The 17,606-nt window shown below is 35.1% G+C and overlaps 1 protein-coding gene across 3 annotated transcripts in view; it reads right to left on the bottom strand.

The window, feature by feature from the left end:
* Nucleotides 1–17,606, bottom strand: part of LOC138702091 (monocarboxylate transporter 9-like) — a 194,779-nt gene that overhangs the window by 20,891 nt on the left and 156,282 nt on the right. For all 3 annotated transcript variants that reach the window (XM_069829646.1, XM_069829647.1, XM_069829648.1), the window contains one exon: nucleotides 9,335–9,452. In XM_069829646.1, coding sequence (XP_069685747.1) covers nucleotides 9,335–9,452 — 118 coding nt within the window. The remainder of the gene's footprint in view (nucleotides 1–9,334; nucleotides 9,453–17,606) is intronic.

A 17,606-nucleotide genomic window follows, 5' to 3' on the forward strand; every position in this document is an offset into this window, starting at 1 on the left:
CAATTAGGATAAACTTATCAGAGAAGAGTAGGTTGGTGATTGACATTCGAAACAGCGGTTGTCAGACGCGTTCGTAGACACAATAAGAATAACACAAACGAACTGTTTAGCGCTTTAACAGCCTCAACAGATAATGTTTGTGGCAGGGACATAAAAGTAGCTAGTGTGTGGTGTTACATAACTTGTAGTTATCATTGTATTTGTAAACACAGCTCCAGAGCGCTGATGTTTTAAACAAATGTTATGTGATTACGGCCATGAAGGTTTGACTTAGTGAAGCATCGCTAACGATGTGCAATTCTTACACCGCGCAATGACAGGAGAAGGAAATGATTTACTGTACTTGTATGTATTTATTCACACTGCAATGGGTATATACCCGGTGGCAGTGGTAACTAATTACACTCAATAATGACAATAATAAAATTATTAATTAAAAATACAATTAATGATAATACTAATAATTAATACTAATAATAATAATAATAATAATAACAACAGAGAATATACTAAATTAAATGAAACGATCACTTAAAATAACATTTGAAATATTCTAATTTGTATCTTAAAACTAAGATCGAACTAAAACCCACGAGTATATGTTCATATCTGCACAAGTACCTTTCAACATTACACTCATTTCGCTGTCAACTCACTCACTGCACTGGAACTACGACACATTTCACTGATTCTATCCTGATTTCACTAACACTTCAAAAACATTTCACTGTTCAAATACTTTGCACTGCCACTATAACCTATAAAGCTTCACTGACAGGAACACGTTTCACTTTCACAGCACAATTCACTAACACGACATACTTCTTCACTGATACAACACACTTCACTGACACAACATAATTCTTCACTGATACAACAATTCAATAACAACATATCATTTACACCCTTTAAGTACAGTATGCAAAGGATCTTGGGACTTTTCTATCCTCAATGTCGAGGAAGCTACTAAACTCTGTTCCACATCCTTTGTCTGTTTGTGACAGAAGATAACTTGTATTAAATGCCTCATACAAAAGGTTTTGAAAGTTTTTCATTAAAGCAATACACAAAGGCAGTGGTTTCTAAACATGTACGACTCGCGAATGTCTTTCACAAAGATTTGTGTTGAGCGAACGCCTTATCTATAGCTTCCTACATAATTTTATACCTAACTAATTTTTAGGAAAATTAATTAGGGGAGAGTCGGGTAGTATCGGACATCGGGTAATATCGGACAGTGCGTTTCTTTCATCTACCACCATATGGTAGTACCTGAATGACATGGTTACATTTCTCTATGCGACATCACAGAAACGTAACCATATCAATCAGGTACTATCATCGTGTGGTAGATGAAAGAAACTCACTGTCCGATATTACCCGATGTCCGATACTGTCCGACTCTCCCCTATTAATTAATATTGTACGAAATGGAAATATAAAAATTGGAAATTTATCCTTTGAAGAGGTGGAGAAGTTCAAATATCTTGGAGCAACAGTAACAAATATAAATAATAATAATAATTTATTTAACCTGGCAGAGTTAAGGCCATACGGCCTTCTCTAACACTCAACCAGGAGTAAAAACTGCGTTACAGAAACACTGCAAATTTACAAAGTGCACTACAATTTTACACACAAAACTGAATAAGATAATAATAAAATGTAAACAACAAGTAAGAAGAAATCAGACATAATATATAACATAGAGAAGGAAAGAAAAAAGCATAATAAATGATACTCGGGAGGAAATTAAACGCGGAATAAATATGGGAAATGCGTGTTATTATTCGGTTGAGAAGCTTTTATCGTCCAGTCTGTTGTCAAAAAAATCTGAAAGTTAGAATTTATAAAACAGTTATATTACCGGTTGATCTTTATGGTTGTGAAACTTGGACTCTCACTTTGAGAGAGGAACAGAGATGAAGGGTGTTTGAGAACAAGGTTCTTAGGAAAATATTTGGGGCTAAGAGGGATGAAGTTACAGGAGAATGGAGAAAGTTGCACAACACAGAACTGCACGCATTGTATTGTTCACCTGACATAATTAGGAACATAAAATCCAGACGTTTGAGATGGGCAGGGCATGTAGCACGTATGGGCGAATCCAGAAATGCATATAGAGTGTTAGTTGGGAGGCCGGAGGGAAAAAGACCTTAGGGAGGCCGAGACGTAGATGGGAAGATAATTGGATTTGAGGGAGGTGGGATATGGTGGTAGAGAATGGATTAATCTTGCTCAGGATAGGGACCGTTGGCGGGCTTATGTGAGGGCGGCAATGAACCTCCGGGTTCCTTAAAAGCCAGTAAGTAAGTAAGATAAAATTAGATTTCCAAACTGGATGCTACATTACCAAACGACCTATAAGATCTCAAAATATATGTCTGAAGACCAGTTCGTGGTCTCGATTGATGAGCAGATCGTGATGATGCTGTTCGAATGATGTGATACAAATATGTATGTTTAGATTCGTTAGCAAGACTCAATATTTGATGAATCTGTTTCCCTCCTTAATTTGTCGATCTAATATTTGAGTGGCGGATTACAGATTGTTTGTGCAGGTTTATTTATACCTACGCCATCAATGGTCCTCTAGCTTTGTAGTTCTTCTTAGTGTATTACACGACTCATTCATGTTTGTTATGTATATTTGTTTGCTTAATGATTGCCTGTGTTTACGCGGGGTTTTCTATCTTTTGTTCGCTCCGGTGTTGTTTCTTTACAAGCTGGATTTTTGTTTATCGTTCTGTGAACATTCAATAGCCGCCCTCAATACTTGGTTTATTCAGTTGTTAACATCATGATTTGCGAATCTTGGTTAAATACTGGAAACGATTTAAGTGAATCTGGTGTTTTCTCAGTTTGGAAGTTGTCCTTGTAAACGAAATTAGAGTTTCTCTCTTATTTAACTTTACAAAATTGTAATAGGAGACGCTTGCGTGCCTTTTCCTGTCGCCCTTTAAAATCCCGAACAATTTTAATATTAATCTTCTGACGTTTTAAAGCAGGCCTGCACAAGGTTTGCGCTCTCCGAGCCGGCTCACAGCTCATGAGCGGAATGCAGATATTAGCTGCGCTCTGTATAAGGGTGGACTGGAAGAAGGGGTGATCTCATACAAAATATACACAAAAGCAAGTACTATTATGAGTGTTTATGAAATGAATTCCCGTTCAGTGTTTGCAAAACTATCTTGGACCATTATTAATTAATAAAGAAATATTTATTTTACAGAAATAATATAAATTCTATAGCTATTTAAATGTACAATATCATTTTGTTATATTTTTATTTATCAGTAGCTACGTCAAAACGGGGTTTTATGCTGTTGGCAGCTGAAAGGAACAGTAGCCTAATGATGTTTTTTAATGTTATGTTTTTATTTAACGACGCTCGCAACTGCAGAGGTTATATCAGCGTCGCCGCATGTGCCGGAATTTTGTCCCGCAGGAGTTCTTTTACATGCCAGTAAATCTACCGACATGAGCCTGTCGCATTTAAGCACACTTAAATGCCATCGACCTAGCCCGGGATCGAACCCGCAACCTTAGGCATAGAAGGCCAGCGCTATACCAACTCGCCACCAGGTCGACAGTAGCCTAATGATCATAATGAAACATCAGTTACAGATGTTCGATGTCTGCTTTTATTAAAGTTGATTATAGAAAACAGTTGCTCACAAATATAAATGTTGAGCCAAACATAGAAATCATTTTCACAGCCAGCCTGTGTAGTCGTGGATATTACTGCTAATGTTTAGTCTTGTAAAACTCAACCAGGTTAGTAGTATTATTCAAACGATCTTTAGCCCTTAGGTCACATTGAAGATCAATAAGTTCGAGCTGTAAATCGTTAAATGTTAAATGTTACGTTCCGTCTTTTAGATTCCTCCATACTGTACTGTAGCAGTAGGTAAGCAACGTGAAACAGTTACTGAGAATAGGCCTAAACACTGCACTCCACTAGATAACTGAGTGGTCGTTTCCCTCTCCTCTACCTATAGCAAGTCTATGTCATTCTGACGTATCTTCCTAAACTATAAAACGTCTTTGATCTTCCTCATCGTTTCGGCGAGCGGTAAACACCGCTCTCCCGCTCCGAAGGAGCGCGCGCGCGCTCATTGAGCGCTGTTTGTGCAGGCCTGTTTTAAAGTGTTTAAAACAGCATTTTGCACTTAGAATCGCTGCAAACTTTACCGAGAGAATCGACGGTCGAAATTCCATGGTTAAAATCTGAACGAGGAACTGTGATATTTTTGACAGTATTGAGGTAGACTTATTTCTGCTACATTTCACGTGCTGTAATAATAATTCTGAGGTATCAGTTTTTATACTACTGTGTATAAAGTTATTGCAGAAGCGACAATTTATAGAATTAAGACTATAGCATAGTGGTTACCAACCTGTAGTTCGCGGACCTCTTGGGTTCCGCGAGTGATTGAAAAGGATCCGAGGAACCAAGATATATATTTCAAACTATACTTTAAGTAAGCTTAACTCTGTCATATTTGATTTTTCTCAGCTAATTGAAATATTTTTCATTTATCTCAAGACTCTTACACACAGTTTCACAGAAATACGTATTTGAATCTAGTTCGCATAGAGTAGGCCTAATCAGTGTACTGCAATGAAGCGTTAAAGCGTTCGATCAATATCTTACCTTACTGTATAGGCCTATTCCTACTACAAAAATAGAGTAATTAGAATAATAGTAGGTGCCAAATCTAGGGAATCGTGTAGGATCATTTAAAAAAACTACAAAATGCCCATGGCTCGTCAGTAATTTTTATTCATTAATAAACTTCTTCGTATTTAATCGTGAAAACTTTGTAACTAATGCATTAGTTCATAGCATAAATACTCGTCAAAAATTACTTTCATACTCCATCGGCAAGTCTATCGTGCTACCAAAAAGGAATGCGTTATATGACAGTAAAACGTTTTAATAGCCTCCCTATGGATATAAAAAATCTAACTCAAAACATAAGATTACTTAGGGCCAAATTGAAGAAGTGCCTATTTTCTGACGCCTTCTATTTTATAGGTGAATTTCTATCATTCAACAATGTTACATGAATATTTATGTATTGTATTAAGTATCGATACTAACCCCTTGTGTTGTACTAGTATATAAATTGTAAAACTCTTCTCTATACCGGTTGGTGACTTGGAACACGCACCATAGGGATTTCAGTGCTAAAATGTATGTTTTGTTATATTAGCTCCCCTAATTACCATAGGCGAAAATGTCGTTAAAGTTTTTAGTAGAGAAAAAAATGTTGCATTCATTTGTTTTATTAAGTTAATATTTTGATTACGACTGTGTTTGGAATTAATTAAAATCAAAAAGTAATTATAACCATCTTTAATGAAAACTTAATTACAGTAGGTCATGGATAACTGATATTTGTGTTTAAAACAAAATTGTTTAGGATCGGACAGTTATGATAAAATTTAAAGGGAAAACAAATGAATGTGACATCAATGTGAATTCATTTTTTTACAGATTAACAATGAAAATACCAATGTTTACATTATTTCATGGTAAATTAGTAAATCACTACATGTTCAAATAGACCTCCATTTGCTGTTACTCAATAACCAAGTCACTTACAAAACTCTCGTCTGACATTTGCTAGCTGCATATCTGGTATCTTGTTGCATTATCTATGTGCAGTGTTTCCACCACTTAATAACTAGAACTCTTTCTTTCATGGAATACATTTTCTCAGATTAAAAAATGAACCATAAACAACAACATCTTTGCAATCAATTGTTTTTACTACTCCATGACCAACTATGATTAACATGCAATGAAAATTAGTGCAGTTTCTGTGACGGGTGTATTTTGTATTATTTTTTAGACTTTTTCCCTAGCCAAAAATTGTTTTTGAAGGTATGATTGATGCAGAATTTTTTTCTATAATTATAATTATCTATATATACTTTTTTAAAAGCTCTTAATGAGCATTATTCATATATATATATATATATATATATATATATATATATATATTTTCGGTGTTCCATCTAAAATAAGAGAGTTGGAGTTACTTCCTGTTGGTTCCTCGGATCCTTTTCAATCACTCGCGGAACCCAAGAGGTCCGCGAACTACAGGTTGGTAACCACTATGCTATAGTCTTAATACTATAAATTGTCGCTTCTGCAATAACTTTTTACACAGTAGTATAAAAACTGATACCTCAGAATTATTATTACTGCACGTGAAATGTAGCAGAAATAAGTCTACCTCAATACTGTCAAAAATATCACAGTTCCTCGTTCAGATTTTAACCATGGAATTTCGACAATACCATTATTGAGTTCTTAGTATATGGCTATCCCCACACACTAAGTTTCATGTCACTGAACCATATGCTTCAAAAGTTATTTAGGTGGTGCCGGACTTTTAATTAACCATGATACATTCTACAAATTTTCATGCATGTCACCTAGATATTTTCTGAATTATGCCCTTTTCTTCTAAAAAAAAATTGGGGCATATTTTCAAAATCTATCTCCTCTTACAAATGTTGAGTATATGATCTAGAAAAAAAATTACAGTATCTTCGATGTATCTATAAAATCATTATGCATCCATATTTTAGAAATATATCCTTAGAACAGAGAAAAAAATTATTATTTTGTCAAAAGTTATTTTTTATTAATTTCCTTGTACCTATTATTATACAAATTATTTTTTAATTTAAAAAGTAATTAACATATCAAAAATCTGGTACTGTAATTTGTTAACCATACTTTATAAAACATGCAGAAAAAGTTCAGCTTGGTAGCTAGAAAATTGTAGAAGTCTTTAGATTTTGAATATAAGAAAGGAGCAAAAAAATTAATATGAGAAAAATCACTTTTAAAGTGTAAGCTTACATGCTAGGCATTTAAAGAGCACAGTGATTTAAATATGGCGTAATTAATGACGGTTCCAAGCGTCGTATGGGGCTGAAACTTTACAGGCTCGTACATTGGGGTCTATAGAGTAATTTTATGCAACAAAATGTAAAACAAATTTTTGACTAAAAATGGCCAAAATTTCACCCTTATGGCAAAATTATTTTTTCTGAGAAAAGTATTCATTTGAGACTAATATGATATTGGAATTTTTTATTAGATCCGAGGAATATTGTGTTAAAATCTGCACATTTATATTACTTCCACTCTGTATGCCGAAAAAAATTGGATGAATGTTAAGCAAGAGACATTTCCTTTATAAACCCCAGGAGTGAAGCATCGGACAAAAGAAGCTTGGAGCAAGTGACAGGTTCCCAGTATTAATCATCTTCAGCTGTGAACTTCCTCGTCGATATTCTAGTAGCCATTGTCCCCAAATGCCGCATTATGATGGGGCGTGAGGGTTTGTAGTGTGGAAACACCGCAATTTCCTTGTCATCGAGCGTTTCCTCGTGGACATAAGAAATACGTTTTCTTCGAACATAATGACTGTTTATGTAATAAGTCTTTCATTGGCGCCAGACAAGGATATCTCTTCAAATTACATGTTCGTTCTATGTGCCAGCTGCTTAATGAGATAGTTGACATATGCTCGTAACTTCAGTTCGACATCTCACCTTATTCCTCGAAATTGTTAATATTCCTGTTGACGTCACAACAAAGAAGGACGGGAATGTAATTATTGTAGTTAGTGATAGATTGCTTTTGATTACTGGTGATGAAAGTCTGTGCACTTTCCTGTGTTCGAATATGAGGTATTGCGTAACGTGATGATGATGATGATGATGATGATGATGATGATAACCCGGAAGGTAGTATAAATTGTACGAGAACTGTGTTTGTACTCCATTACTTACTTACAAATGGCTTTTAAGGAACCCGGAGATTCATTGCCGCCCTCACATAAGCCCACCATCGGTCCCTATCCTGTGCAAGATTAATCCAGTCTCTACCATCGTATCCCACTTCCCTCAAATCCATTTTAATATTATCCTCCCATCTACGTCTCGGTCTCCCCAAAGGTCTTATTCCCTCCAGCCTCCCAACTAACATTCTATATGCATTTCTGGGTTCGCCCATGCGTGCTACATGCCCTACCCATCTCAAACGTCTGGATTTAATGTTCCTAATTATGTCAGGTGAAGAATACAATGCGTGCAGTTCTGCGTTGTGTAACTTTCTTCAATCTACTGCAACTTCATCCCTCTTAGCCCCAAATATTTTCCTAAGCACCTTATTCTCGAACACCTTAATCTCTGTTTCTCAAAGTGAGAGTCCAAGTTTCACAACCGGTAATATGACTGTTTCATAAATTCTAACTTTCAGATTTTTTGACAGCAGACTCGATGACAAAAGCTTCTCAACCGAATAATAACACGCATTTCCCATATTTATTCTGCGTTTAATTTCCTCCCGAGTGTCATTTATATTTGTTACTGTTGCTCCAAGATATTTGAATTTCTCCACCTCTTCGAAGGACAAATCTCCAATTTTTATAGTTCCATTTCGTACAATATTCTCGTCACGAGAAATAATCATATACTTTGTCTTTTCGGGATTTACTTCCAAAACTATCGCTTTACTTGCTTCAAGCAGAATTCCCGTGTTTTCCCTAATCGTTTGTGGATTTTCTCCTAACATATTCACGTCATCGGCATAGACAAGCAGCTGATGTAACCCGTTCAATTCCAAACCCTCTCTGTTATCCTGAACTTTCCTAATGGCATATTCTAGAGCGAAGTTAAAAAGGAAAGGTGACAGTGCATTTCCTTGCTTTAGCCTGAGTGAATTGAACTGTTAAATATTAATCAGACAGTTAGGGAGTTAGACAAGGTTGCCCTTGGTCTTTGCACTTCTTGGTATAAAGAATGAACCGTAAGTAATGTCATTAATTTCAGGGTGTTATTCTTTGAGATATTTTAAACAAGAAAAATTTAATACATTTTTTATCGTTTTTGTTTCCTTTTCGAGATAAGAATTGTTTTATATGAAACATTTCATAGCGTGTTCTGGGAAAGCCGTTGATTTAATTTCCAATATGCTCAGTCAGTTTAAGAGAGCAGTGTATTATGATAATAAATGATTGAAAGAATTTTAGTTTTGTCCTTTAAATGTGCAGAAATTTGATCCAAAGTTTCGTAGCGCATACAATAAATGAGATAGTACAATCACAGTCTAGTATATACAGTCACGAAGCTCAATACGTAGTAAATATGCATCCATAGATAGTTGCTAACCACTAGGATCGCTAATATCGCCTCATTACAGACAATGCGAAATAGTACCGGCACAGTCTATTGTTCCTAGCACCCTTACAACTCAAGCTTCGTGACTGTATATACAATTATTACACATTATTTTAACACTCACCTCCTCGTTCTCCTTGGCGATTGTTGTCATGGAGTTGCGGTATATATTAGGACACGATGAAGCTCTCAGGCGATATTTGTGTATGTTCAACATGGCGCCGCGGTACATCACCGAATTTCTGAAATAAGACAATAAATTTATATAAAGACAATTTTACTCTTTGCCATTTATTGTTATGGGTTAAAGTTTTTACGCTCAATATTAATTACACTTTTGATACCTAGACATTGCGGCCCAGTTCTTCTACGTAATTTTCTTGACTAAGACTGGGATTCGAAAGAGGTACAAAAATCTCCACTTCCGTAACGATATTCAAACTCCATTTCGTCGTTGTTCCTGCAATAATTCCTATGTAACATATTTATCGATTTTCAGATTTTTATCTATTAAATAACTTACATAGTGATACAGCAAATAATAAAATCTCCTATATGTACAGTGAAACCTCTCATTTACGGACATCGAAGGGACTTAACAATCTGTCCGCATCTGGGAGGTGTCCTTTATTGGGAGGAAAGCTCCCCAATCTAACAGTAAATTTATAATATGCATTATGTATCCCTTTACGCTTTAAATGAAATTGATTACTGTAGTTTAATTCTAAATACAGCATACTACCACAGTCTATTATATACAGTCGCGAAGCTTGAGGTGATTTTTTGCAAATCTCGTGATAAAGCGCTCCAAGCGGTTAGCAACTAGAAACAATAGACTGTCCATGGTCGACTTTGGACTGTGTCGTATTTCCATCGAGTGCTAGCTCGTTGCGTATTTCACATTGATGCTTGTGAAATGTTCGTTATTGGTTGTAATGAAAATGTTAATGGCTAAAATACAATAATTGGAATAATAATATTTTACTAGAGACGTAGAAAAATTAAGTTTGTTTTAATGAAATTTATTGATCACGTTTTATTTTCAATTCTGGTGGGATTATTATTGCTCAGGCCTACTTTTTTTTTCAAAGGATATGTTTTTAATTATAGCTGTTAATTTTGTTGTTATTTTTATTTGTTACTTTACTAGAAACATAGAAAAAGTCTGTTACAATAAAATTTATTGTCTCACGTTTTATTTCCAATTCTGGTGCGATTATTATTGCTTAACCTCATCCCACTTTGTTAACTACGTAAGCCTACACTACAAGTACCGGTACACATAAGTTACTCCATTAATTCATATTTCCATTATTATTGTTGTAAAGGGAAATGGAAATTAATATTTATTGGTTTCATAGTTAATTATCGCTATAATCTTGAATGAGTGAAGCGATTATAGTAAATTTCAGTTCGTTTTGCACAAACAAAAATAATATTAACCTATTTCTTGCAGGTATCTTCGAGTTTATGGTGGAATTTAATATACTTCATTAAAATAATAAATTAACTTTATGCATTTAATATTTCAATAATGGAAGGAAGGTGTTAATTTTTCCAAAAGAACACATCGAAAGTGTAACATATTTTGTCGTATACTAGGAGAGAGATCTGCGATGATGAGGCGATAGTAGCGATCCTAGTGGTGAGCAACTACCCATGTTTGCATTTTTACTACATATTGAGCTTCGCGACTGTATATAGTAGACTGTGATACTACAGTAAATTCTTTGCAACTTTCAACTATACAGAAGATAAGACCGAAAAGGGAAAATACTGTACTGTGCCATGCAATTTTATTCTAGGTCTACAGTTATGCAGTACTGTAATTTACAGTTTTCAACTTAACCTTTACGTTCAGGTGTCATGTCTCTCAAAACAGAACAACTGATTGAAGTGAAGAGAATAATCCTACTAACCCTATCATGTGTCGAATACAATTTCACAATCGCAGAAATGTTGGACCCATCAGACAGGTTAAATTTTATGACTTGTTTATCCACCCGGTTCCAGCTAACAAGGGGTAGCCGGCTGGGATAGTGGTAGCCTACGAGATCCTTATTGTCTTTTATGTTAAAGAATTTCTGTACAGTTCTCAAAACTAAATTTTCCATTTTTGTAACACATTAGGTCTTGAAATCCAGGTTCTGTCCGCAGTCAGGAGATAAAGCAAGCTTTAGGACTGTGAAACAGCTGTCCGTGTCCGTGTCTGAGAGTGTCCGTAAACGAGAGTTAAATTTATCATTATTTCTATATTATTTCAGTTGGAACATAAAAATCTGTCCGTATATGAGGAGTGTCCGTATCTTGGGGGTGTCCGTAAGAAGAGGTTTCACTGTAGTTATATTTCTTTCTTTCGAAAATGTAAGAATTCACAGTCTCCTATGTATCACTACGATAGAATGAATAAATGTGTTGTTTCTTCCTACTGAACAATTTTATATTTTGCACATAGGAGATATTGCAGGAACAACGACGATTTGTTTTTCTGGTAACGGTATGTTGTGGGTTGCATCGGCCTGTTGCCGCTAAGGTCTGCGTTCTTATTATATGTTTCATAACGATTATTAAATTTCTGTTACATTAAGAATGACATTTCTGTTTACTGTTTGTTTTCTTGAATGATCATTCAAAAGTCATATAGACCCAGAAACAACATCTATGGCCCAAATTTTGTTTCTGCGTAAGATATGAGTTAATTTATAAATTGTCCGGTTTTATAGATGCATGTAATTAATTTTGCACAAATTCACATGAATCGTATAACGATGGTGTTGAACAGCAAACTTGTTTGCAAAAAAAATATCAAAATAAGATTACGTTTATTTCTATCAAGTCATCTCGCATCTTCTGCAAACACATATTAAGTCAAGAAAGGGATCTAAACTTTACAAGAAGAGATTTAAGTATCCTCTTATATCAGATATTTGTTCATTATCTGGCTATTAAAATGTTTTTTTGCTCTCCTGCAAAAATGAATTTTTTGACATACGAGGTTGCTGTTCAGCACCATCAATAATGTAGTCGTTTTCTGATATTATTTTATTTACTTAAATCTGTTTTAATAGTGCTGCTGTATATGAATGGAAAGCTGTAGAATTAATTGTCTGGATATTCCCCCGGGTTAGCGATTCTCTCACGTATAATGGGGGCTTAGAACTAGTAACCCCTAATCCTTTTAATTATAAATCTCAAGTAAATTTAGTATAATACTGGCCGTACCCGTGCGCTCCGCTGCACCCGTTAGAAGTAAATACAAAGTGATTACATAATTAAAATAGGACATTTGATCCAGGGAACATTCGTATTTGATAGGAGGATAAATCGTTTAATATGTTGCTTAATTTAAATTGTATTTAAATAATTAAATGCGATCATTTTGTCCAGAGGGCACTCATTTGGTGCAATGACAATTCCTTTAACATGTTTCTTAATTGTTATTATATGCAACTATAGTTTAATGAAGATTGACATCATTTAGATTTATTGTGTATACTTTATATTACTTGCTATATGTTTCCATTGAATTATGGTAATAACTTCATTTTAACCATTGTTTTCTACGTCTTCAGTAAATGGCGCTTAGCCCACTATGGTTCTGAACCTTTCAAATAACTTAAATAGTGATGCAGCATATATAGTGATATGTAATTATATTTCTTTCTTTCGAAAATGTAAGAATTCACGATCTCCTATGTACCATTGCCATAGGATGAATAAATGTGTTTTTTCTTCCTACTCAAAAATTTTATATTTTGCACATAGGAGTTATTGCAGGAACAACAACGCTATAATCTGAGGCGGCGGTGAAAATGTATTGTATTGTTATTTTAAAAGTCTTGTATATCCTTTAATCGATATTACTTCATACAAACACAGAAACATTTTCTGTAACTATGTTTAATAGCTTTAGTTTGTTGTTGTCCAAGGCCCCTTACAGACGAAGTCATTTGTTTTTTATTTCATTACAGCGCCTTTGAGGGCGTTGTTATATAAATTTTAAAACTCATTTATCTCATGAAATATCAGTCCTATCAAAATTTTGCGTAGAATAAAACTTATCGAAATAAATTTTAAAAACCCTTTTGTTATGTAACATTTTTCATAATAATTAATAATAAGGGAGATATTTTGATTTATTTAATTCAAGCCCCCTTATAACCCCCGTTTTAAATAAATTAGTTTTAATGCCATATAGCCTAAAATCTAAGTTACAACGAACTTAATTTATATTTCAATTGTCATATAAATCGGTTCAGCAATTATCGCGTGAAAAGGTAACAGACAGACAGAGAGACAGACAGACAGACAGACAGACAGACAGACAGACAGACAGACAAAAATTTCAAAAAAGCGATTTTCGGTTTCAGGAAGGTTAATTATACATGTTAACCCCAATTATTTTTGGAAAATCGAAAATTATCAGAAAAATTTTGGCTACAGATTTATTATTAGGATAGATTAATTTTTCATACGACAAAGTTACTCATTCGATATGAATTATTGCAAAGTGTACACAGTGTGTATTAATTGAAAATATGCTTGGAATTTCTGACTATTTTACGGGGACTCTTAGGGAAACAAAAGACAGATTTTACCTACTTTATATAGAGAAGAAATTAATATTTATTTAATTATATATCTATTTTTTATTATTTATTTATTTAAATGAAAGAAGAACCTTGTTAATTCCTACTTTTTATGGTGTAATGTCGACCTAAACGTAACAGAATTTGAACCCGCTTGTTTCACGGTCAGACATGCTGTTACTCTACAGCGGTGCACCATAAAAATATTAAAAATATATTTAATACAAATTAATATGCAGATATAACTCAGTATAATATTGCATAATTAATTGTTGTGCAGTAGCATCCTAACTGAAATATCACAATTATAGAAGCTCTTGGGAAGTAGGCTATTTAGTCTTAATCCTTAAATTATAATTGAAGACCTCCCCTGAACAAGGATTCTTGAAACATGTGATATACGTCAAAAAGGTATTTTTAAAGCATTTATTTATAACAATAAATTATTCATTCAATGGCTGAATAAATTTGTATCCTTGTTTAGTGAAATGGTTGTGACAGTAAATATAGGTGTAATGAAATATGTCCCTGAAATAATGTTCCCTTCTCCTGAAACATGAATTATAGTTTTGTTGGTTACATCGTTATTCCGGGGAGATCTTCAGTTTGTTAAAACACTAAGTATTTCAATAATGTACGATTTAATAGAAATTTTCTGTCTTACTTAGCCTACTTATGGCTTTTAGAGAACCCGGAGGTTCATTGCCGCCCTCACATAAGCCCGCCATCGGTCCCTATCCTGAGCAAGATTAATCTAGTCCCTACCATCATATCCCACCTCCCTCAAATCCATTTTAATATTATCCTCCCATCAACGTTTCGGCCTCCCTAAAAGTCTTTCTCCCTCCGACCTCCCAACTAACACACTATATGCGTTTCTGGATTCGCCCATACGTGCTACAAGCCCTGTCTATCTCAAACGTCTGGATTTAATGTTCCTAATTATGTCAGGTGAAGAATACAATGCGTGCAGTTCTGCGTTGTGTAACTTTCTCCATTCTCCTGTAACTTCATTCCTCTTAATCCCAAATATTTTCCTAAGAAATATTTCCCTTAATATCTGTTCCTCTCTCAAAGTGATAGTCCTAGTTTCACAACCATACAAAACAACCGGTAATATAACTGTTTTATAATTTCTAACTTTGAGCTTTTTTTTTTTAGTAGGTTATTTTACGACGCTTTATCAACATCTTAGGTTATTTAGCGTCTGAATGAGATGAAGGTGATAATGCCGGTGAAATGAGTCCGGGGTCCAACACCGAAAGTTACCCAGCATTTGCTCATGTTGGGTTGAGGGAAAACCCCGGAAAAAACCTCAACCAGGTAACTTGCCCCGACCGGGAATCGAACCCGGGCCACCTGGTTTCGCGGCTAGACGTGCTAACCGTTACTCCACAGGTGTGGACTTGAGCTTTTTTGAGAGCATGCATTTCCCATATTTATTCTGCGTTTAATTTCCTCCCGAGTGTCACTTATATTTGTTTCTTTGATTTAAAAAAAAGTTTTGTGAATAGTTATCTTCCCCCTCTCAAAAAAATGTTAAAAAATTCGGTCCGGGCCCCCATTGGTGTGGGCCTTACCACTCGAGTGGTGTCCTCCTTTTGGCGGCCCTTCACCCAATAAATCACGTTAATATTAATTTGAATCGTGTCTTTAGAACGTAATAGATACAGCGTGGTTCGTCTGAACTTTCAGACGTATCCGTACAGTATTACGAGGCTTATCCGAAAATACCGAAATTTGATAAGAAACGGGGCCGTTTTCATCCGGATTCGAGCGGATACTACTGAAAGTGTATGAAACACAGAGGGGCATGCGCAATGCAATTTGATGTATTACCCGTGCGGATGGCGAATATGTAACTGGCATTTTAAAATTAGAATGCAAGCGAGTCGCACCGCCACTATCCGGATCCACACGGTATTGTCTAGTGTGTGTTGGATCGCACACGTGTGACGAACTGGCTGCTCTACCTGTGTGTGTGTCCTAACCTCCTTAACGTGTGTGCACTGGAGCTTCGTTCTCATTCTGTATCGTCATGTGTTCGCAGTTGTCACGGTCTTAGCCCATTGAGCGGCGTTGCCAGTCTAGTTTGACGGCTCTTATCAAACTAGATTGACTTTGAAGATTTTGACAGAAATAAACATGGGTGTCACACTGTCTCATACGTTTTACGTAACAAACAGTACGTTATTTCAGTTTATCCACGTTCGTTTAATAATGCCTATTTATCCACACTTACATTGCCATGGCAACGGTTTTCATTACCGCACTGAATGGAATAATATAACTCATTTCTGCGCTCAGTGCGATAATCAACTCTAAATTTACTGAAAAAAATCACACATTAACATAGTACCAGAACGAATAGAAATACTACAATCAACTCTCAATACTTTATAAAATTTCGTTTGAGTATCTTTTCTAGTTTTGTTTCTTAAGGCCCATTCGCAATGAAAATTAAACATTAACGTAACATAAACACAGAAGTTTGCGGTCAGGTTACCAAATGAAAGGTACACGGGAATAACGATCAAGGTCCATTTTAGAAAGTTTCGAGAAAAACGAATTTTAAAGTTTAAGCACTTAATACTTTGTTATGTGTGTATTTAATAGAAATTGACGTAGTGGAATGTCAAGAACGATGATTTCTTATTACTAGCTAGACCACATGATAGCACTTCTTTTCCACTATAAGATAGCATTATTAACTCAATTTCGATTTTCGATGGACCTTGATCGTTTTTCCCATGTACCCAGCGAATAGGGATTATAAAGAATGGACACTGAGCGAATTTTCCTGTGTTTTGTTTCTCTGTGCGCCAGCGGTTAGTTCCACTTTTAAGCGCTAGAGGTTAGTGTAATCGAGCATACGCTAAGATGATAACTGAGAACAGAGTTGAGACACAGGATCCAAACATCGCCAACCTTATTGCATAATCCAGTAACGCTTTGCTTCAAATAAATTCAAGTTAACAGCTTTTTCCTATTTCTCAGTGACAAACTAGTTGTAATAATAATATTTTATATTTCAGATATCATAAGTTATATTATAAAATAATATAATACATTATAAAATTAAGTATCGAATTCTTTTAATATTTGTATATAATATAATATAGGTATATGGTTTTACTTCTCATAATAGTTTTGTTTTTCCATTTTCAGCGCTATCAAATCATTACATATTTTAATTGTTGTTGGGGTCAACGTCTCAACTCTCATTATAAAGGAACTCTAGAGTCTAGACATTGCAGTTAATGACAGATTTATTATTTTATGGATCCAATTTATTTTATTTGAGTACATAATGTACCTAGATGTATTAATTATATGTGTTATATTTCCGCTGTGTCGACTGCTAGCTGGTGTGATGTCAGCGCCAACTCTAGGGAGAAAGCAGAATCTGACGCTCTAGCTGGCTTGAAGGTCATTGAAACCGGTCCGGCTACATCAAAGGTACCGACGCGAAGTGTCCGTTCTTTATAATCCCTATTCGCTGGTGTACCCTTCAAATGGGATCATTCACAATGATTCACATCAGAGGTCTGCATCGGACGTTTTCTCTCGAGCGCCAAGTAGTTCATAGCATAATCCGATAGGTAGCGCACATGCATGATGGGTAAAATTGTCACAAGCGATAAATCCTCGAACGGTATAAGCCGAGCGTTAGACATTCGTTCTTGTTACAGTGATGAACTGTGTAGTAACATCATAGATGTTTATCATTTCAAAACTTTACAATGTTTAACTAACCTCTCCATAGTACAACTACAAAACTTGCTTTAAAATGCAATATAAATGTTG

This window comes from Periplaneta americana, chromosome 6 (assembly GCF_040183065.1).
Source record: "Periplaneta americana isolate PAMFEO1 chromosome 6, P.americana_PAMFEO1_priV1, whole genome shotgun sequence".
Classification (NCBI taxonomy): domain Eukaryota; kingdom Metazoa; phylum Arthropoda; class Insecta; order Blattodea; family Blattidae; genus Periplaneta; species Periplaneta americana.